This window comes from Peromyscus maniculatus, chromosome 7 (assembly GCF_049852395.1).
Source record: "Peromyscus maniculatus bairdii isolate BWxNUB_F1_BW_parent chromosome 7, HU_Pman_BW_mat_3.1, whole genome shotgun sequence".
NCBI lineage: Eukaryota > Metazoa > Chordata > Mammalia > Rodentia > Cricetidae > Peromyscus > Peromyscus maniculatus.
In genome coordinates, this window is record NC_134858.1 from 52,901,185 (window position 1) to 52,924,697 (window position 23,513).

The 23,513-nt window shown below is 37.2% G+C and overlaps 1 protein-coding gene across 3 annotated transcripts in view; it reads right to left on the reverse strand.

Annotated features, from left to right (window-relative positions):
* Nucleotides 1-23,513, reverse strand: part of Scaper (S-phase cyclin A associated protein in the ER) — a 369,576-nt gene that overhangs the window by 266,947 nt on the left and 79,116 nt on the right. For all 3 annotated transcript variants that reach the window (XM_016004546.3, XM_006971561.4, XM_076576323.1), the window contains exons 15-17: nucleotides 19,021-19,161; nucleotides 9,515-9,670; nucleotides 6,808-6,950 (exon numbers count right to left, since the gene is read on the reverse strand). In XM_016004546.3, coding sequence (XP_015860032.1) covers nucleotides 6,808-6,950; nucleotides 9,515-9,670; nucleotides 19,021-19,161 — 440 coding nt within the window. The remainder of the gene's footprint in view (nucleotides 1-6,807; nucleotides 6,951-9,514; nucleotides 9,671-19,020; nucleotides 19,162-23,513) is intronic.

A 23,513-nucleotide genomic window follows, 5' to 3' on the forward strand; every position in this document is an offset into this window, starting at 1 on the left:
TTGCTGGCGGAAGTTAAAACTCATCTGGTGCTACACTATGGAATTCAGTATGGCAGTGCCTCAGGAAGATGGGAATAGATGTACCTCAAGATCCAGCTATACCACTCTTGGGCATATACCCAAAAGGACACTTCATCCTACCACAGAGACACCTGGTCAACCATATTCATTGCTTCTCTATTCATAATAGCCAGAAATCATAAACAACCTAGAAGTCCCTCAATAGTTCTTTATGAATGAATAAAGAAAATGTGGTACATTTATACAACAGCGTATTACTCAGCCAATAAAAAAATGAAATTCACAGGTAAATAGATGGAACTAGAAAAAAAATCGTCCTGAATGAGGTAGCCCAGATCCAGAAAGACAAATGTGGTATGTATTCACTTCTATATGGATATTAGCTGTTGAGTCATTGATAACTAAGCTAAAATCCAAAGAAGCACAGAGTTTGGGTGTAGAGTAAGTGACTAGGGAGGATCTGCCAAGGAAAGGGAAACAGGATAGTTATAGATGTGCTAGGGAAGAAACTGGAATGGGAGGAGCAAGTGGGAATGGGGAGGAAATACATGGAGAGACAGATAAAATTTAGGGCCACTTGAGGGGTAGTGTGGAAACCTAATACAGTAGAAGCTTCATAAAATATATACATACACGAAGGTGATCTAAAGGAAACTGCCAAATAATGGGAGACACAGAGCCCCAGCTGGCCATCTCTTGCCACCAAATGAAACTTTCAGTACTAGGACTGGGTTACATGTAATTGTTGGTTAAAGGGGTCTCATAGGAACTCCCAAACAACCCATGCTGTTGCTAAGATTTTAGGTTTCTTTCCACAAACTGACTGCAAGACATTGCTGAAGACCACATCCATACAACTTATTAAGCATGGAGATATCAAGTTGTGCCTACACAGAGCTTTCACCCTTACTTGCTAGGTACATCTTTGGTAAAGGAAAGTACTCTGCCTAGTACCAAGGAAAAACCATAACCACTAACCCAGTCGCAAACACTCTGATCTACAATGGTGTCCTGCCTGAAAGATATGCTAGTGCAGTGGTGACACAAAGCTTGTGGGAGTAACCAAGCAACATGTGATGTGATTTAAGGCCCGCTCCATGAGATGGAACCCATACCCAACACTGCTTGGTAACCAAAAGCCTGAGACTAGATAGCCCAGGAACCTAGCGGGAAAACCAAATATTACTGTGGAGGAGGAGGAGGAGGAGGAGGAGGACGATGAAGAAGAAGAGGAAAAGTAGCAGCAGCAGCAGCAGTAGAATTACTCTTTATGATATTCTGCTCTACTCATAGATCAGTGCCTTGCTCAGCTGGCATCAGAGAAGCTTCGTCAAGCAGCAGGGGAACAAATAGAGAGACCCACAGCCAGACATTATTCAGAGAGTGAGACCTTAGAATTCTCAGCCCTAAACAGAATGTCTCCATCAAATCCCTCCCTTCGAGAATCAGGAAACCCCAGAGAAGAGGTAGTGGAAATTGTAAGAGCCAGAGGGGATGGAGGACACACACACACACACACACACACACACAAAGCAAAACAAGGCCCTGTAAATCTACATGATTTATGCGCATATGAACTCACAGAAACTGAAGCAGCATGTAGAGTCTATACCAGTTGGGGTCCTAGAGCTAAGAGGAAAGTGGACACATGTCCCTAGCCCTAACCCAGAAGCAACCTCCAAAAAGATACAGAGGCTGCCTCCAAGAAGAAAATTGAGTTAGTTACTAATAAGTCTAAGTATGTAAAAAACATGTTAGTTGTCTTTGAAGGTTGGGAATGATTCAGTCACTGGTACACAGGACAAAGCTAAAGTTACCTGTACTGTTGGAATGGAAATTGAAGTAGAGAAATATGAAAAAAAAAATGAATTCTATTCTTCTTTACAAAATCAATACACCATTTAATTTAAAAAAAATATACCATATACCATTTAATTTAATAAGTCACACATAGTTTATTTGGTTACAAATTATATTTATGCAGTGGGAGAGGTGGTACTCAGTGGTTAGGGATGTTTACCACCAAACCTGACAACTTAAATTTAACCCCAAATACTCACATGGTGGAATGAGAGAACAACTCCCACAAGTTGTCCTCTGACCTCCACAAGCATGTTAAGGCATACATGTAGACATAGAATAGAAAAAGAAATACAAATGTCATGCTCACAATACCACAGTACCATGTTCATGAAAACAAAAGGTGTGAACTAAAATTGTCTAGAAATGAATCCCTACATTGAGTTTAGACTAGAAAGCATACTACAGGGCATTAGAATCATATAAATTATGTTCAGTATTAGAGAGATGGCTCAACAGCTAAGAGCATGTCTTGCACTTGGAGAGGACTTGAGTTCAATTCCCAGCACCTACACAGTGGCTCACAACCATCCACAATTCCAGTACCAGGGGATCCTAAGCCATCTTTACCTTCATGGCTACTACATGCACATGGTACATAAATATTTATGCTGGGAAAGCATCATTATACATACAATTAAAATAAAATCTTTTTAAAAATAAAAAAGATATGTTCCTTTGATTCTGGGAAAACAAAGAAAATTTGATGACTATTATGCCAATAAGCACAAAATTTCTATAAACAAATAAAAAGCACTTGAACTAAAAGAACAAAAACAGTAAAACAAAATCTTTCTAATAAAATGCATCAGAGGTCTTTGAAGAAATAGCTAGTCCTAGGAGTGGATCAGGGAAAACAGGTCTATAATTAGTAGTATTATCAGAAATCAAGAAATTGCTTTACAACCAATGATAAGAAAGCCAAAGACACAAGAACTAACAAGACCTCCCAATATCCAAAAGAACAACAATAAGTATATCATATGGAATTACATCTTAGTTACTTTTCTATTGCTATGACAAAGGCAAACACCAGAACTAAGGCAACTTAGAAAGGAAAGCATTTATTTTAGGGGGTCATGATTCTAGAGGGCTAGAACCCATGAGCATCATGGCAAAGGAAACACGGAGACAGGTAGACAGGCTTGGCACTAGAACAGTAGCTGACAGCTCACATGTTGAGACAACAACCCAACAACCAGGAGACAGAGAGAGGTAAATGAGAATGATGTAGGCTTTTCCACCCCAGTGACACACCTCCTTCAAGGCCACACTTCCTAAACCTTCCCAAACAGTTCCACAAACTGTGACCAAACATTCAAATATATGAGCCTCTGGGGGCTGTTCTCATTCAAACCACCACAGACTGCAACATTAAACATATAAAATAAATGAAGTCATATTGATATTAAAAGAATTTAACACATAGGGCAGGGGGAGGATTTTTAAATTATATAGGGAAGGAACACTACCTCAGTTAGGTGATCCAAGGTAACAACATCAGGGATGGAAAATGATTTGAGTGGATAAGTGTTTGCCACACGGGCATGAAGATTTGAGGTCACAGCTCAGATTCCTCAGGACTCACATAAAACGTTGTATTCTTTTAGCATGTGCCTATAAGCCTAGTGCTGGGCAGCTGGAGACCAGAGGACCCCTAGTTATTGTTGGCAAGCCAGTCTAGCCAAACCAATGAACTCCAGGGCTACTGACAGAGCTTTTTTGTTGTTATTACTGTTGTTCAAAAAATACAGTGAAAATCAATTGAAGAAACTTCTGCTGCTGACCTCTGGCCTCCATATGAACATGTGCAAATATGCATTTAAACCCATGTAATACACAAATCAGGAATAAATCAAGATGACATCATAAACTTTTGGTATGTTAAGATTATTCTTCCACTTGTGTGGTCCTCCTCACGAAACAGCATAACCTCAATCTAACCATAAGAAAAACATCAGACAAGTCTTGAGGAACATCCTATAAAAATCTCAAATACTGGACTGGACAGATGGTTCAGAATTAAGAGCATTGGCTGCTCTTCCAGAGGACCCAGGTTCAATTCCCAGCACCCACATAGCTGCTCATAATGATCTTCAACTCCAACTGAAGGGGAATCTGAGGCCATCTCCTGGCCTCTGTGGGAAGCAAGCATGCATGAAGAGGATCCATATGTATAAAATATGAAAATATAAAATCCCAAGTACTAACTCCCTGAAACTGTAGAATCATCAAACCCAAAGAAAGTCTATAAAGCCATCACACCATAAGGAACTAAAGAAACTAACAAATATTTGAAGAAATTATGGCAAATAATTGTCAAATGCTTACAAAATTTAGCTTTAAAAACATTAATGGGCTGGGCAGTGGTGGTGTGTGCCTTTAATCCCAGCACTTGGGAGGCAGAGGCAGGCGGCGGTTCTCAGTGAGTTAGAGCATAGCCTGGTCTACAAAGCAAATTCCAGGACAGTCATCAATGTTGCACAGAGAAACCCTGCCCCCCACAAAAAAACAAACAAACAAAAAAAAAAAAACCACATTAATGTACAGAACAAGAGAAACAAAGGGATCCCTAGAAAAATCATTTTCAAACTGGCAAAAGACAAAAAGAATGACTATTTTGTGAACCTGAGAAAAGAAGCAACTTACCACACCTGAGGAAAATAGCAGGGTTAAAGGCAGAGTTCTCATTAGAAACAAAAGAAAAGGACAGGCAAACTTTTTTAAAGAAAAACTATTATTCAAATGAAAGAAAATTAAAATATTCCCAAATGAATGAGTACCCAGCAGTTCACTAAACACAAAACCCTTTGCAAAAAAATGCTACAGTGAGTCTCATCAACTAAAAACAACAACACCTGGATAAATAGAAATGATGCATATCAAAAATGATTTAATATATGCAGAAGGGTACACAAAGGAATAAAAATGCTTTCTTAATTAATTTTGTGGTTTCTTTAAAATATAGGACAATAAAGAAATAACTGTAACACTACATTGTTCTGTTTATGACATATACAGCTGCAAGATGTGTGACAATAAGGACATGAGAGGAAGAACAAAGTAGCTGCATAGCTAATTTAGTCATCAGTTTAAGTATGTTCTATTAAGTCAAAAAGACAGCCAGCAAACAGGAAGACAATAACTAAAACAGTGCACCTTTAAGACTCAATAAGGAACTGTGGTGGAGGCACTTTCTCTAAGATAGGTCTACAGTCACATCTGAGCGGCCTCTTGACTGTGGGCTGAGGTGGAAGGACCCATACCACCTGCCACCATGGGAGGTGACAACCCTGGGCAGGCTGGCCAGGCTATAGAAGAAAGGCAGCTGAATGTAAGCCTGGAAGTAAGCCAGGGAGCAGAATTCCCCTAGGGTTTCTGCTTCGGTCCTTGCCTAGGCTTCGGTTGATGATGGACTATAACCTGCAAGCCAAATAAAGCTTTTCTTTCCCAGGTTGCTTTTTAGAGTTTTATCACAGCAACAGAAAGCAAGCTTGAAAATGTTACAAATTATTTACCAGAAAGTTTTAGTTTAACAAAGAACAAAGCAGTAAAAGTGACAGACTTGAGACAGAGAGATGACAAATCCAAAACTGGTGCAAATAAACCCAATAACATTAAAATTTACATCAAGTGAAAAGGAATTAACATGTGAATCAGAGGACAGAAATAAATAAGCAGATTTCAAAGAAATAAAATACATGTTCAAGAAACAAAACCACAATAGGATGAAAGTAAAAGGACAGAAGACAAACTAAAATGGTAAGTATGGTTATATTTGTAGCAAAAGAAAACTGGCTCTTATCTCTCAGTAAGATACAGTGAGAGTAGAATATATGCACTTAAAATCAAATACATGAAGATACCATTTGGCTACACTAGTTGAGACTAAACAGACCGAACAGAAAACTAGTAGACATACAGAAAACTAGAGGGCTCTATCACCTACTCAGTTGATAAGCAGGGAACACTCTAACCAATACCATCCCCAAGGGCACAGAGAACATTCTGTAGTATAGTTCATATCTAAGGCTATAAACATAGTCTCAACAAATATAAAAGCACTAAAAATAGACAAAATATAATCCTCAGATAACAAAAAACTTCATGAGAAACCAGTAACAGGAAGCAATGTGACACACAAAGCTAAATACACACTTCTAAAGAACTACAAGTCATGGCCGGGCGGTGGTGGCGCACGCCTTTAATCCCAGCACTCGGGAGGCAGAGCCAGGCGGATCTCTGTGAGTTCAAGGCCAGCCTGGTCTCCAAAGCGAGTTCCAGAAAAGGCACAAAGCTACACAGAGAAACCCTGTCTTGAAAAATCAAAAAAAAAAAAAAAAAAAAGAACTACAAGTCAAAGGCACAAAGGCATCTAAATAACCTAGAAATAAATTAAAAAAACCACACACACACACACACACCCCAAAAAAAGCCACTTCAGTTGACCCACCCTTTATGATGCAAATATCTTTTTTTTTTTTTTTTTTTTTTTTTGGTTTTTCAAGACAGGGTTTCTCTGTATAGCTTTGGAGCCTATCCTGGAACTCACTCTGTAGCCCAGGCTGGCCTCAAACTCACAGAGATCTGCCTGCCTCTGCTTCCCGAGTGCTGGGATTAAAGGAGTGTGCCACCCACGCCTGGCGCAAATATCTTGAAAGACAATTCCTTTTCATTGAAGCTAACTAGAGTCAAATTATACTTATTCAGGGAAAAAAAAAAAAGACTTCAAATAACCTTCTCAGCCAATACAAAGTTTTAATAGGTCTTCATTTTGAATGTGGTGTCAAATATCATGGAAATTTAGCAAATTTCTAAACTTGCAGTAATTCTAAAATATATGTAAGACATTGTTGATGTTAAGATCTGATTTTCTCAATGGCAAATTGTTCATCGAGACAAAAAGCAAGATAGCAGATTAGGTACCTAGCTCTTTCTCGGGCTGCATCTTCACGTGCTTTTTCCTTCTCTTGCCTCTGTTGTTCAATTCGGGCTTCCTGTTCTTTCCTCTTCATCAACAATTCCTCTACACGGGCCTGCCGTTCTGCCTCCAGGGCTCTCTTACGTTCCTGATGTCAAAAAAATTTAAGTTATTAGAATTATGTGTGAAAATAAAATGATCAAATGTGATAGAACTTTGACTCAAACATATATTCTAGACAATTTATTCCTGGGTTGTCAATAGGTACATGGTTTCTAAGAATTTTAGCAATAATTAAATAGCAAAGACATGTGGTTTTTATGTGTCATTTACCAGTATTACACAAATTATAACATGATCTGGTATGCATTAAATCCTAAGAACTACACACACACACACACACATATATATACAAATGTATATATATATATATATATATACTTACTAGCACACATTATGACACATTTAGAAAACAAGTTTAATCAAGTTTGAAGATTCATGATCCACAAAAATATGACAACTATATTCCTACAAACTGACAAGGAATAACTTGAAAATATAATTAGGTAAAAATCCATTTGCAATAGTGTGACAGCTAATCTTGGCTGTCACCCTGACTAAACCTGGGTTAACTAAAACCCAATCGAGAAACCAGCACATCTATGAAGACTTTTTCTTGGTGGAATTATTGGAAGTGGAAAGCCCACCATAAACCCAGATTGTTTGAAGCAGAATTAGCCACCCTAAATCCGGGCTACCTCTCCTGGTGGCAGTGCACAGAAAAGGACATGGAAGAAAGAGGCTTTGCTTCTTACCTGCTTGTCCTCACTCCCACGGGCAAGTTCATATATCCTGTTCCTGAGCCTTTCCTTCACTGGGACTAGAACCTATTTCCTCAGGATTGCAACATGGACTGAAAACAGACAGCTCTCTAGGACTTCCCTGAGACTCTAGCACCAGATTGGGACTGCTATAATATTCAGCCTCATGGACTGAACAACTACCAGATCTTTGGCTTTTCTGTCAGGAGACAGCCATTGCTGCACTATCCAGATGGCAGCCTGTAAGCCACTTTAATATTCACACACAAACATACAAGCACACACATGCACGCACGTACATGCACATACATATATATTTCATTCTGTTAGTTCTGTTCCTTTAGAGAAGCCTAAAACAAATAGCATCATGAAAATTTTTCTTAAAAATAAGTAATAAATGTAATAAAAGTACATAACATGCATTAAAAACTATAAAATATTTCTAAAGTAAACTACACAAGGCCAGATGAATGAAAAGACATTTTCTATCCATAGCTTATGATATGGTTCTCAATTACAAACATATAGTTTAGGAAAGAGCACTTGCCTAGCACATCTGAGGGAGGCCCTGGGCTCAACCACCAGTACCAAAGGCAAAAAACAAAGTTTCTTCTTTGTGAAAAGCCAATAAAGAAATCAGCTTAACAGAAAACCTTCCCTGACACTGTCTTCCCATTAGCAAAGTAATTATTCCCTCTTCCATGGTACCTCTATACCTAGTATACTTTTTCACCTGGGATTTTATGATTTGCCACATGGTAAATAATAAAGTTATTAATTGTTAATAATATTAATAGCCCTTGTCCTGAAGAGTTGAGATTTATTATGCACACATGCTCCTCATTAGAAAATGATATGTATTTTCATGACTTCACACCTAGCCAAAAAGCCTTATATGTAGTACTTAAAGTGATCACAGCTAAAGGTACTTAAAACAGATACATTTAGTCTCCATTTACTTAAATACTACAAATTTTATATGTAGTAAAATTCTCCACAGTTAAGGTATTTTACAAAGAAAGAACTAAGATAGACTGATTCTTCACAATAAGGCAATCCTTCCCCTAATGCTTCCTCCATCATGGAAACAGTGGCTGCAGAAATTTAAAGCTAATCAAGATATCTAATGATACTGCTCAATAAATGATACGTCCCTCTGGTCCTAAGTGAGAAGTTTTTTTGCACCCCATAAGCTTCTCCACCAACACAGCAATTCAAATCGAACCAAATCAGACCGAATTAGAAAAGCCATGGTTTAATGGGTAAAGCGTTCCTGGGTGGTTCTCTGGCCCCTCAGAGAGGAGACAGGAAAGAGAGACAGGAAAACCACGTGTCTGTTTTCTGGGGTACAATTTAAATACCCTGTGGGAGTGGTCCTGAGCCTCTCTGGGGGAGGAGCTGTGTTTGGCGGGCTTTGAAGGGGCAGGTTTAAGGAAAGATGGGGAGGGCAGTTGAGGTGGATCTTCCACCAGAACATTCCAGACTCTTTAGATATAGGAATGCCAGAGTGCCAGGGGCTGAGGTGGAGCTCCTACCCAAACACTAAGCAAAAGGACTGTCCAAATCTTTATTAATGATTTCAATAACATTCTTTTTTGATCAGAAGAAGGAAAATTCTTGTCAGAGCCAATCAGAAAACAGATGACAATGTGTCATAGCAACTAAGCGTATAATCGAGTTGCCCTTAGATGTCATCCTTCTAGGACAAACGCTGACTGCCTTCTCCATTCCCTACAGTGCTATATTATTTCATGCAACCTTGGGAACAGAGACTAGGTTTTATTTTATTTATTTACTTACATATTTACTTATTTTATTTATTTTATTTTCATCCCCCAACTCAGAGCCTGAGATATGAAAGGTGCTCAGTACAAGCTGAGCAGAATCCTACCTGCACAGCTTCATCACGAGCTTGCTTTTCTTCTTGTCTTCTCTGACGCTCTTCCTGTAATTCGTTAAGCCTCTGCTCATATTCCTTCAATTTTGATAAAACATCATGACGTTTATTCTGAGCTTCAAGGGTATTTATGAAGGCGATCTCATTTACCTTCATTGAGAATGAAGAAGGAGTCAGAACCAAATTAATTCTTAAAAGAGAGAGAAAAGTATGTACATGCCTCAGTTGTCCACAAAGCACCTGGGGCTGGAGTTACAGGAGTCTGTGAGCCACCTGCTGTGATCCTGGGAACCAAATTCAGATCCTCTGCAAGAGCAGTGTATACTCTTAACTACTGATCCACTTCTCCAGCCCTCAACTCAATTCTTATAAATGTAAGAAATTTAACAGTGATTTTACACAGTAATATTTAAACCAGCAGTAAGGCACAGAGAAAAATAACTGTTAAGTTTCTCCTACCAGTATTTACATCAAAGTACGCCAATGTATATGACAAACCCATAAGCTTTAATAAGAACTAATTTAGGAAGCTGCCATCGAAAATATTTTTAAAATGGGAAACAATTTAGTATTTTAGAGACTATTTACAAAATTTTGTTTAATATGAATTTGTAATGATACAAAATGGGAGTACATACAATTATGTATGTTCATATTATTCTAATGATACTTTTATTTTTAAATCTGGTGTATGAAATAATACATTTCATCATATCCACAGGTAATGGAATTTTCATATTCATATATCATTACATATAACTGATCATCTCCCCCAGACCTTCCTTGTGCCCAGTACCCACCATTGCCTAGTTGTTTCCTTCCCTCATTCAGATGCTCTCACCATCTACTTTCATGACATGCATTCTATCACCATATCTTCCTCTCTTAACATCTCTCTCTCATAATCCCCTTTACAGTTTCATAAACTATTCACACACAGAACTTTAAGTCAAGATTTTATACATGAAAGTTTAGCTAAATTGGGCTTCTTTTGTATAATTTAATGGTTTCCAGTTCTATCCATTTTCTGCAAATGTCATGATTTCATCTTTCTTTATTGGGTGAATAAAATTCCATTGTGAATATGCACCAAATTTTATTTATCTGTTCATTTATTAACAGACAATTAAGCTGGTTCCATTTCCTAGCTTTTGTGAAAATGCAGCGATAAACATGGATGAGCTGTGGAATAATCCTCTTGTACACTGTAAAGATTTGTCACTCAAATTGGTTTAATAAAACACTTACTGGCCAGTAGCCAGACAGGAAGTATAGGCAGGGTGACCAAACTAAGGATGATGGGAAGGAGAAGGGCAGAGTCAGGAGTCACCAGCCAGATGCAGAGGGAGCAGGAGATGAACATACCATGCTAATAAAGGTACCGCCACGTAGCAAAGCATAAATAGAAGTATGAGTTAACTTAAAATATAAAAGCTAGTTAGTAATAAGCCTGAGCTATTGGCCGATCATTTATAATTTATATTCAGCCTCTGAGTCAGTGATTTGGGACTAGGCGGTTGGGACATGAAAACATCTGTTTACATGGATGTGCAGATATCTCTGCTATCTTACCGTTCAGCCTAAACCAACCCTACCACCACCACTGAGCAAGAGCAGAAGAAGCAAAGCTATGCAGCTTTTGTCTCCCCTCTTCACTTGCTTGTGGATTTCCAATGCTCTCTCTCTCTGGAAGAGTCTACTCCTAAATCCGATTCTGTTATTTATTGGTTCAAAGCAGCCAGAATGCAGCCTGTCATTTTAACTGGAATCCCTATCTGCTATAATGAATTTTAGATAACGAAAGTACAGATTTTTTTTTCTTTTATGTATACTGAAAGTAACACATACAAAAGATTGTACTAAACACGTGTTCAGCTTTACACAGAAGCAGGAACTCTAGAAATCCAGACTGGCAAAACAAAGCTTAGCTCAAGCTAGTCTATACATTTCAGAGCCAGTGGAATGTCTTAGCAAGATGCCAAACCTGACCACCTGATTTTGACTTCCTGGACCACATAGTGGAAGAAGAGAATCGACTCTCACAGTTGTTCTTTATGCTTCTAGAGGTACTTTTAAAGTACGTTTCTCATATAACTATCTTTCAAACTACTAAAGGACATAACAAACAAGCATATGCAATAAAAGCAATATTCATTCTATATCAGGTCTCACATGTTAAGTGTAATCATTACATGGAAAAAGGAATGAGATCTAATGTTCTATGAAAAATTATAATTCAGTTATTATTTTAGGAGTTTTGTTACAATAATGTAAAACTAACTAACATGAAATTGAACAAATATAACTCAGAACTCTCAGCATGTTCCATAACTTTCATAATCTTAAAATCCTCTATGAAACAAACGCTCTCATTTATTCTGAACCCTGCAATTTTCTTAAAGTTACTTTTATTTCATTTTTTTCTCTTCAAGTAGAAGTATAAATTTGATATTTCTAAGAAATGTATATAGTATAATGCTTCTGCATAAAGTTGTCTACTTATACAATATGAAAACAATTCTGAAGCAATGTGTGAAAGAGTATTTCTAACTAGATAGTGTTGCTGTTTCTGATGGTGAGATTTTTAACTGTTTGCTATATAGCTAAAATCTTTAAAATAACAAAAAAATATAAATGATAATAAATCATTGTTCTGAATATGAAATGATACTGAAGAAAGCCAGAGTAATACATTTACATTGAAACCTAAAGACAAGGCCAGCAAGATAGCTCAGTGGATAAAGCACTAGCCACAGAGGCCTGGTGACCTGATGAAATCATTTGAAGCACATGTAAAAGTAGAAGGAGGGACCGGCTCTACACAAACATCATGGTACACACACACACCCATACACAATAATAAATACTTATTTAAACTTGAAGGAAGGGCAATATCCATGATGGTTCTTAACCTGAACAGTATTACAATCACACCTTTCAGAAACATTACTTTGGAACAAGCAAAGGCTGACTATGAGATACAAGATTACAGATGAACTGAAGTAAGCCCCCAGAGAAGTGAGAAAAGATTAGCTTTATCTTATTGTGTTGTATGTGTATTTGTATTCCTTATAATTAAAAACTGGTTTGTAAAAAAGCAGTAATTGTTTATAGTACACTATTAATAATCATCAGTCAAAATGTGGAGTTCTAGAAAATCAGATAATTTCAGAGAAAGGGGAGGATTGGGATGGAGAACAGATAAGTCCCATAACCAGTAAGCCATAAGGCAGCTTAGTCTAGGATTCAGTGGAGAGTGTGAGACTGAATATTCACATTTAGGATTCACCACAGTGACACTAGCTGAAATAATCATAGCTACTGTGCCACTAAATAAAAAGAACAAGTGAAAAGAAATGAATTCATCAAAGAATCAATGTCCTGGCCATACTAGTTAAATTTTGTCAGCCTTTTTGATCAACACAATTAATTTACCAATTAGTATAAATACTGGAATATCTTATCAAGTTGATGATTCATAATTAGATTTCCTAAAAGTCTAACCAAGACAAGAATATTCCTTCTTTTTCATAGTTCAAAAATGACTCATATGAAAATTTGCAGAACCTGGTGAGAAATGTATGGGGATTTTTTTTATGTTGCTTAATTTTTATCACAAATGTAGCCAAAGTCATAATCCAACTTAATCCCTTTATTTCTTCACTCTGCTATGTAAACTAAAGATGTAACCTTTCCATAAATTTCCATATTGCATTTTTTTTCAAGACTGGGTTTCTCTGTGTTGTTTTGGTGACTGTCCTGGATCTCGCCCTGTAGATCAGGCTGGCCTCAAACTCACAGAGATCCACCTGCCTCTGTCTCCCGAGTGCTGGGATTCAAGTGTGTGCCACCACTACCTAGCCAAAATTTTAAAGTCATATGTATAGTTGGTTCATTAACATTAAGTGTTTTTAATATATGAGAACTAAATTTTGAATAAGCTACAAGGTTCACTCTCTAGTATAAGTTAATAGCTTTTTACTTAAAATGTGATTGTAAACTGCATGGCTACTTCACATGTCCTAACATAATAATATAACTTTATATCTGTCAGGTAGCTAAATACTACAAGATGGTAGGGTGTTATTAAAGAAATACGTGTGTGTGTGGACATATTTTTCTATACCACCTGAATTAAGTGGCATGGCAAGTTTTAGTTGGTCTATCAGTTTGATTCTTTGAATTTTTTCAGAATAAGCAATCAATTTCATGTACAAAATGAGGCAAACCTGAAGGAAGGAAAAAAAGGGGATATCCCAGGTCAACATATCCTGTTATGGAAAGACCTCAGAATGAAAACAAATGTATAGAATAAGATGTCCTGTTAGCACTGATGGAATTATTCTCAATTCTACAAAATTTGTCATATATGAAAATGATGATATATTGTGTTCTCATGAGTTCCACTTCATTTACCCTCATTATTATTACAATTGCCTTCTTCCCATAAACTTTTCTTCTCTTTCCTACTTTTTCTCTTTTCATTTCTTCATGCCTCCTTTTAAAATTCGATTATCATGAGCACATTTAACTTTATTATTTTTTGTGAAGTAGGGGAGTGTTCATGTGTTGGTGTGTGAATATGGCACACTTGTGTTCAGGTCAACCATGGGTATCCATTGGGAGCTACACATTTGCTTTTTTTGTTTATTTATTATGTTTATTTATATATGTAGGGTTGGGGTCACATGCCACCAAGCACATGTGGAGGCAAGAGGTTAACTTGCAGAAGCTGGTTCTCTCGTTCTATAGATCATTTGGGACCCAGGGACTGAACTCAGGACCTCAGGGATGGCAGCAAGTACCTTTATCAGCTGAGCTGTCATGCATGCCAGCCCAAGCCTACTTATGAGGCAAGGTCTGTCATTGGAACCTAGAACTTACTGATTATGATAGGCTAAGCGCTAGTGATGTGCTCAAGAGATCTGCTTGTCTCCACTTTTCCATGCTTGGATTATGAACACATACTTCCAAGATCAGCTTTTTTTCTTTTCCTTTTTTTAAAAACTGGTTAATTTCAAATTGGTTATGGTTATAATCTTAGTTATTACATGATGCTGGAGCTATAATTAATCATTCTCATAGAAGACTACTTTAGGAACCTTCTTATCCTATAAAGTGGGCATTATATACATTATAAAATACTATGAAATATATGTATAGTTGACTCTTGAGGGCCTAATTACAATGTACTTACATCACCTCCCTCATTCCCTCTCTTCTCTACCCTACACACTCTCAAATTCATGGCCTCTTATTGTTTAGTTATATAATTTATAACTATATATATATATATATATATATATATATATATATATATATATTGCCTACATATATGTCTGTGCACCACCTGCATGCCTAGTGCCCACAGAAGCCAGAAGAGGATGCTGGAGTAACAGACTATCGTGAACTACTATGTGACTGTTAGAGAATTGAACCTGGTCCTCTGGATGAGCATCTAGTGCTCTTACCACCGAACCATTGCTCTAACCCTATTGTTTACACTTACACACACACACACACACACACACACACACACACACACACACACACGATGATGATGATGATGATGATGATGATGATGATGATAATGATAAATACTTAAATGCAACCTGCTGAGTCTGTTGAGTGTTATTTGTATATAGTTTTCTTTTTAAGGGCTTTTTACATGGGTACTGTTGATCAAACTTTGATCCTCATGCTTCCTAACCCATTTATTAATTTTCAACATCCTAATTTATAAAATTGTTTTGGTTCTTTGCTTTTTCAATTGTTATCAAATATGAAGCTTTAATTCCTATTTTTAAAAATATACTTAGGAGCTGAAGAGACAGCTCAACTGTTAAGAGCAAGTCCTATTCTTATAAGGGGCCTGAGTTTGATTTCCAACCTCCATGTCAGGTAGCTCACAACCACTTATAACTCCAGCTCCAGGGTTCCTACAACGTCTTCTGACTCTGACAGGAACCTGCATGCACACACGCACAGAAAAAAAATAAAATAATATTTTTAATATATTAAAATATTTAGTTTGTTCCTGTGCTGTTGTTATTGCAGTATGCATTCTAATTCCCAAGTGCTAGTGGGGCATGAAGTGAACTGAAGATCAGAGATATGTTCACTAATAAGACAGTCATAGAAAAATGGTAGAGGCAGCTGAGACCTGAGTTTGGCTCCCCAGAATACATGTAAAAAAGGCTGGGCATTGTTTCTTGTGTTTGTAACCAAGTTCTAGGAAGGAGGACATATAAGACAGGCAGGGTCTTGGCTCTCAGCTAGCCAGCCTAGTTCAACAGATAAGCTTTGAGGTTTATTGATTTGACACACATGCACAGAGGAGCATGTGCACCAGCCTGGATACATATACACACCTACATAAACATACACCAATAAATGGAAGAGATACCTATTCTAACAAACATACAAATGGCAACAAAGAACCAATGTGAAATAAAAAAAAAAATTTTTTTTGAGAAAACAAGGCAACTGAGTCCTCTATAAGTCTACAAATACTCAATAACAAACTCCAAACATACCATAATGAAGAAAGTGAGAAACAATATAAAATATCAAGTAAGAAAAAAACTATCAGGGACTGAAGACAAAATAAGAAACTATTGCACTTGAATAGTAGTTTAAAACAAAAACCAATCCCAATCGTAACTTTCCAAAAGTGCTATTTAAGTGCCAAGTGTAATGGCCAAAGAAAGGATACTGGACACAAGAGATAAGCTTCAAATAAAATCTTTTCATTGTTACTTTATAACTTTAATTTTGCTACTGTTATGAATCATGATAAAAATATCTGTGTTTTCTCGTGGTCTTAAGCAATCCCTGTAAAAGGGTCCCTGTAAAAGGCTTACAGAGACAAATTCATCAGAGTAAAGTGGACTTTTCAGCTGAAACCTTTAAAGCCACACAGTGAAAGCCCTGGAAGTAAATAATTGGTAAAAAGATCACTATAGGGGGTTGGGGATTTAGCTCAGTGGTAGAGTGCTTGCCTAGCAAGCACAAGGCCCTGGGTTCAATCCTCAGCTCAAAAAAAAAAAAATCATTATAGGCAGCAAAGTTCTCATTGAAAATTGCTGGAAAATAAAGACTTCTGAAGTCACCTCAAACTACAGCAACGCATCACCTAAGTTCACCCTGTAGAAAATACTGAAAGAAACCCTATACTCAGAAAAGGAAGGACATTTATAATCCTAAACACCCAGAAAGAATAATCTCACTATAAGAATAATCAAATGACTTTTCACATATCAAACAAGACAAACAAAAAGAAAAAGAACACAGAGCACTTGAATCAGACAAACAAAAGGGACGGGAATTACCATATACTATCAATGATCAGCCTACAACTCAAAGACACAGAACAGGGGTGGGAACACAGCTCTACAGTAGAGGGCTTGTATGTGCCAAAGCCATACATTCATTCCAACACCACACATACACACACACACACACACACATACACACACACACACACACACACACACACACACACACACACACACACACACACAATTTAAATTTGGGGATTAGGGATGTAGTTTAGTTAGTAGAGAGCTTGCCTAGTATGCACAAAGCTCTTAGTACTGACAACATATAAACTGGATGTAGTGGTACATGCCTTTAAGCCCAGAACTTAAGAGGTAAAAACAGGAGAAATATAAGTTTAAAGTCATCCTCAGGTCTACATAATGAGTTCAAGACTGGAAGGGGATCCCTAAGATTCTGTCTCAAAAAAAGATACACACTGAATTAAAAAAGATCGACTTGTTTTGCTTTACGCAAGAAATACATGTTATCAGAAAAAACATACCAAGAATGAAAATGAAATGATGAAAACCATTTTCTAAGCTAATAGAACCAAAAAGTAGGCTAAAGTAGCTATATTCATATCTGACAAAGCAGACATGAAGCCCATTAGTCAGAAAAGATAAAGTCACTACAAACTAATAAAAGGAATCCTCACAAAATCCTAGCAAATATAAAGGTATACACATCAAATATTGGTAAACCTATTTCCATAAAACCAACATTACTAGGCATTCAGGGACAAAAAGGTCCAGATACAATTATACACTGACTTTTCTACCTCACTCTAATCAACAGATAGACAAACCACACAAAAACATTAAGAGATAAACTTCAGAATTAAACTGTATCGTAGCTCAAATGAACTTAGCAGACATTACAGAATATCCTGTCCAACAGTGATAGAATATACATTCTTCTTAGCAGCCCACACAACTTTTCCCATACATAATAGGTCTCATTTTTGTTCACAAACGAAGTTAAGTAACAAAATACTTTAAAACCATTTCTTGTATCTTATATCACAGTGGGATCAGCAATTCAAGGTCACCCTTGACTACAAAACAAATTTGAGGCCAGCCTGAGTTTCCCACATTGCTTTAAAATTTTTAAAAAAAGTTTAACATGCCAAACAAGCCTTAGAAAAACAAGTGTCACGTTTTCCCTCATAAAGGGATTCTAAAAAATAATTTAAATACATGAAAGTGTTACAGAAAGCTTATACAGAAGAAATAGGTGGTCAGGTAAGGGGATGTGGATGTGATTAAAGTGTACTACTTGAATGCATGAACATGAAATATTATCCTATATAACTAATCTATGCACTTTATTAAAAAGTTTAACGTGAGACCAGCAAGATGGTTGGCTGGGTAAAGACACTTGCTGCCAAGACTGACAATCTGACTTTGAACCTCAACATCATCTGTTGGAAGAAGAGAACTGACCCCTGCAATGGTTCTCTGACCCCCCACATCTGTAGGATAGCATGAACATGCACAAAATAAATAAATGTAAAAAGAAAAGTTAAACCTACTGTAAAACTGCCAACCCACTCTAAGTATTTACAAAGACTGAAAGCAAGCATCACCTAAAAGCTTTATAAATAAATTCTCATAGCAGTCATCCTTAAAATAGACAACAACCAGGAGAAAACAAATGCCAGTCAACAGGTAACTGGACAAACTATAGCTTTTGCACACAGTGGTATATTTCATGGCAATAAAATAGCAGAGTGACCAGCACATACAACAATATGAAATCCAAATGATGATGATGAGTGAAAGAAGCCAGAGGAAAGGAGACATTCTATGAACCATTCATACAGTTCTAGAAAATTCAAACATCTATGGTGACAGAAAGCAGATCAGCAAATGCACATTTACAGAGCTGAAGAAAAAGCTGAATTCCACAGATGATTTATGAATGTTCACTGTACTGATAGTTGGAGAGATATACACATGACAAAACTCATCAAACTTAGTATTTTACAGCTGCACTGATTATTCTGTCAAGCATATCTCAATAGATCTGCTTATAATAAAGTATGAAATTGTACCTAGTAAATTTAAATACACCAGCAAAATCTTCTGTTATTTTAGAATGATACTTGAATAAACCTGTGGTGCTATTATGCATTAGGAAATACACTTGGTTACATGATTATATATTTAAATACACTACACCTTAGCTTCTTCCTCTTGAGCTTTCTTCACAATTGCTTGTAGCTGTACCTCTCGTTTAAATTCAGCATGAAGTAATTTCTCTTCCATCATCCTACGCCGTTGATCTAGTAATTCTTCTTTCCACTTTCTGACATCTTTCTCCTATGTATGACAAATTATCACATCATTAACTTCAAAATACACAGTAGTTTAGCAGAAGACTAAAGGTAAATGGAAAAACCCATGAGTATGACTAGTGATTAAAAACCAACTACACAGCCAGAATACAGCTTTCATGATTCTCTGGCCACTTGATAATTGTGGACTCTTGACAAGAGATGTCTCAATTTTCTTATCTATAAAAAAGAGAATAGTACTCAACCCTAAACAATACATTTATATCACCTCCTCTAAGGCTCAGCAATATTGCAAAAGAGGATAAGAGCTGGGTGACAGGGTAAGAGCTGGGTGACAGGGGGAAGGCCTGCAAAATGCTGTCTTCTGGACACAACACAGCCACTGCAATTATGAACTTATAGCAGCTCCAGTTTCCTGCATGGAGCCTGCACAAAATTAGGCCTGTCAACAGTCAGTCATGGATGAGGAGATCATGGGACCCCACCTCTCTGTGGGGAACTATTTGCTATTAATGGTCGCCTGGAAAGGGAGTCATATCTTTAGTTGTGTACCTATTTAGTGAGCCCACCAAGCTTCAGTGGATAGTTCCACACCCATGATCACATGGATGGCCCTGGTAAAACCTAACATCACAAAATAAAAAGACATAAATGTGAAAAATGGGACTATGGGGATAGGGTAGACAGAGGCAGAAGGGAGAAAAGAGAAGTGAGAATAATAATAATCAGAGTCCATATATACAGGTAAGAACCTGTCAAAGGATAGTTATGTATGTCATTAATAAAATAATACTTCTGAGAAAGGGGATAAGGAAAAAACAGTACCTAGTTGGGTTATTTTGAAGATTTAGTTAAATGAATAAACCTCTCAGGACAGTGCATTAGATGTGACTGTATTTGCACTGAACCATGAGACACTTAGAATGAATATTGCGTATGATAATTAGCATTCCTTATCAACCTGACTGGCTCTACAAGCACCTATAAGACAAACCTCTTATGAGAAAGGCTAGGTTAATTCTGGCAGGAAACCCAAAACAACTGTGAGCCACAACAATTCAGGGGCTGGGGTCCTGAATTGAAAAAAGGAAAAAGCAAGCTGAATACTAACATTCATTTCTCTGCTTCCTGACTACAGATGCAGGATGAAGTGTAGCATCAGCTCCTGCCTCTATGCCTTCCACGCCATGATGGACTGCACCCTCAAACGTGAACCACAAGAAACCCCTGCATTCCTAAATTGCTTCTGTCAGCATTTTGTCACAGCAGTAAAAAAAAATTAATTAATACATGGTGTATTTCTTTTCTTTAAAAACTTTAATATTTCTACAATAAAGAATTCATTTTAAAGCATGAATTTTGCAGGCAAATGGATGGAACTAGAAAAAATCATCCTGAGTGAGGTAACCCAAACCCAGACAGTTATGGTATGTACTCACTCATAGGTGTATTCTAGACATAAAATAAAGAGCAATCAGACCACAACCCATAGAACCATAGAGGCTATATATATAGCATGGAGGTCCCTAGGATGACTGTGGCATATAATAAATTTCAGTTTTACTCAATTATTGAAAAAAAATAGCCAAATGAATGGAAACACATGAACTATGAACCAAAGGCTGAGGGGCCCCCAGCTGGATCAGGCCCTCTGAATAGGTGAGACAGTTGATTGGCTTGATCAGTTTGGGAGGCAACTAGGCAGTGGGACCAAGTCCTGTGCTCATTGCATGAGTTGGCTGTTTGAAACCTGGAGCTTATGCAGGGACACTTGGCTCAGTCTGGGAGGAAGGGACTGGACCTCCCTGGACTGAGTCTACCAGGTTGATCGCAGTCCTCGGGGGAGGACTTGTCCTGGAGGAGGTGGGAATGGAGGGTGGGCTGGGGGTAAGGGGAGGGGGTGGGAGGGGGGAGAATAGGGGAACCCATGGCTGATATGTAGAACTGAATGGTATTGTAATAAATATATATATATATATATATATATATTAAAAAAAAGAATTCATTTTATTCTTAACATTTCAAATAAGAAAAGTAAAAGATGTATTCAGTGCCCTGGGAAATCATATTCAATAAGGAGGCAAATCTACATGAGTAGAAAAATAAGCAATAAACACGTCAGTTGGATTTTATCTAAAATTCATAATTACATGTTGAGCCACATAAACAACTATGAAAAAATATTGCTATACTAGGAACCACTCCTTAAGTCTGAGTTTTGAAAAACTGTTCCTCATGTGACACTAAAAACACTTGTTTTTTCACAGATCCCGTTTCCACATCTGTAAAGTGATAAACACCTGTACTATGTACCACACAGTTACTGCGGTCAGATGAAACTCTTTACTTAGAACAATGTTAAAATAAGAATCTATTATAAAATTGGAAAATAGAATTTACTACTGAAATTAGAAAATACACAGGAAAGATCAAATTAAACTAAGGAATCTCCACAATTATAAAAATTTCAGCAATCTCTGAATTGTTCACACAAATACTTAGAAGTCATATTATTAATACAAATATACACTGTGTAATTTTGTTCATATTTAAAAAGAAAATATGGCTATGTTAGAATATTTAATCTAAAAAATGAAGTAATATTAACTTTGAAAAAATCTACAGCATAAATTGTTTTTCATATTCAATCTATTCATTCTAAGTGACAAATATTTAAGATTAAGGATAAAAAGAAAGGTCACATTGTCTTCTACCCCTAGTAAATTTAACTACTGTGTTTTGAAGGATCTAATGCTAACTACCTCATTTTTATAAGCATTCTTATTATTGTACTCATTATTCCTTAAGAATGTAAACAATACACTTAACCTATACATATTAATTGTCCAAGTACTGAAGGCATCTTTTTTTTTTTTTTTTTTTTTTTTGAGACAGGGTTTCTCTGTGTAGCTTTTGCGCCTTTCCTGGGACTCACTTGGTAGTCCAGGCTGGCCTCGAACTCACAGAGATCCACCTGGCTCTGCCTCCCGAGTGCTGGGATTAAAGGCGTGCGCCGCCGCCGCCGCCACCACCACCCGGCTGAAGGCATCTTTTGTCACACAGAATTTTGTCCCTTTTGTCATGTCAGTTTGTCACATGTGTGAGGGAATCAGCCGCTACGATGGCTCCCAATGATCAAGGTCAACTGTTATTAGGTTCCTTGTATAACATCCTCCCGAAATGTGTCAAGATTGTGATAAAAAAAAAAAATACAGCAAAAATTATGATATAAAGACAGTACTGCTTCTATTTTTTTAACTCACATGCATTCTCTCTCTCATGCCTGATTACTTTGTAGAGGAACCACCAGTTCAGGATGAAGCCACTCAGACTGAAAAGAAGACCAAGCAGGTAACTGGGGTTTCTAGATAATAGCCAAAGATGAATTAGGGACTAGGAACAGCATCAGTGAGTTTGGTAGGAGCTCTCCCTTAACCTAGGTGACGGAAAGCTGCTTCACAAAACCAGAGCAAGGACCACTAGGTAGTCTATTCTTAGTTTTCCATGAAAAACAGTAAGTGATCATGTGTTGAACAACATCTATCCTATCCCAAGTTATGTTTTTATATACTCCATTTAAATATCATAGCAGGTCATAATACATTTATTATTTCACAGATTATACAGGAAACAGAGTCTTTGGGTACATGTCCATAGAGATCTATCTCCAGTTGTACTGAGGAAACACCACACAGTGGCTGCAGCTTACTTACATTCCCACCAACAGTGCATGCATGTTTCCTGTTCCCCACATTATCACTAGCATTAGTTGTCCTGACTATTTTTATTTAAAAAGTTTAATTTTGGTAATTTCACACAGAAGAACATATTTGTATCATGTCCACCACTCCCTCTTCCTTCTCCAACTTCTCCCATGTTCACCACATTCCCTCTCAAATTCATGACCTCTTATTCTTGACTGTCTTACTTACACACACACACACACACACACACACACACACACACACACACACACACACACCCCTACCTCACATACCCTTGATGAACAGGACTTCTGCTGTGAGAAAGCATCTTATATTTATGAGAGGGAAGCCGTCCATACTACATCTCAATAATATGGTCACTAAACAATACCAGCACAATAACACCACCAGTTGATATGACAACATGTATGGGAGACATCTTAGAAGGCTCCAGCCCAGGTGAAGAGCTACAGGCAATAAATGCCTGCTGAGAGAGGGAACTATCTTCTCCAGGAAGGAGGCCCCTAAGAGGTTATCCAAATGGTCAGTCTTTTGTTTCCTTAATCTTATTCACTCTGACTGGGATATAAAAAAAAAACTCAGAAGTAGTTTTAATTTCCAATTCTGTAATTGGATATTATTGTAAGTGGGTATTATCCAATTCTCTAATTGT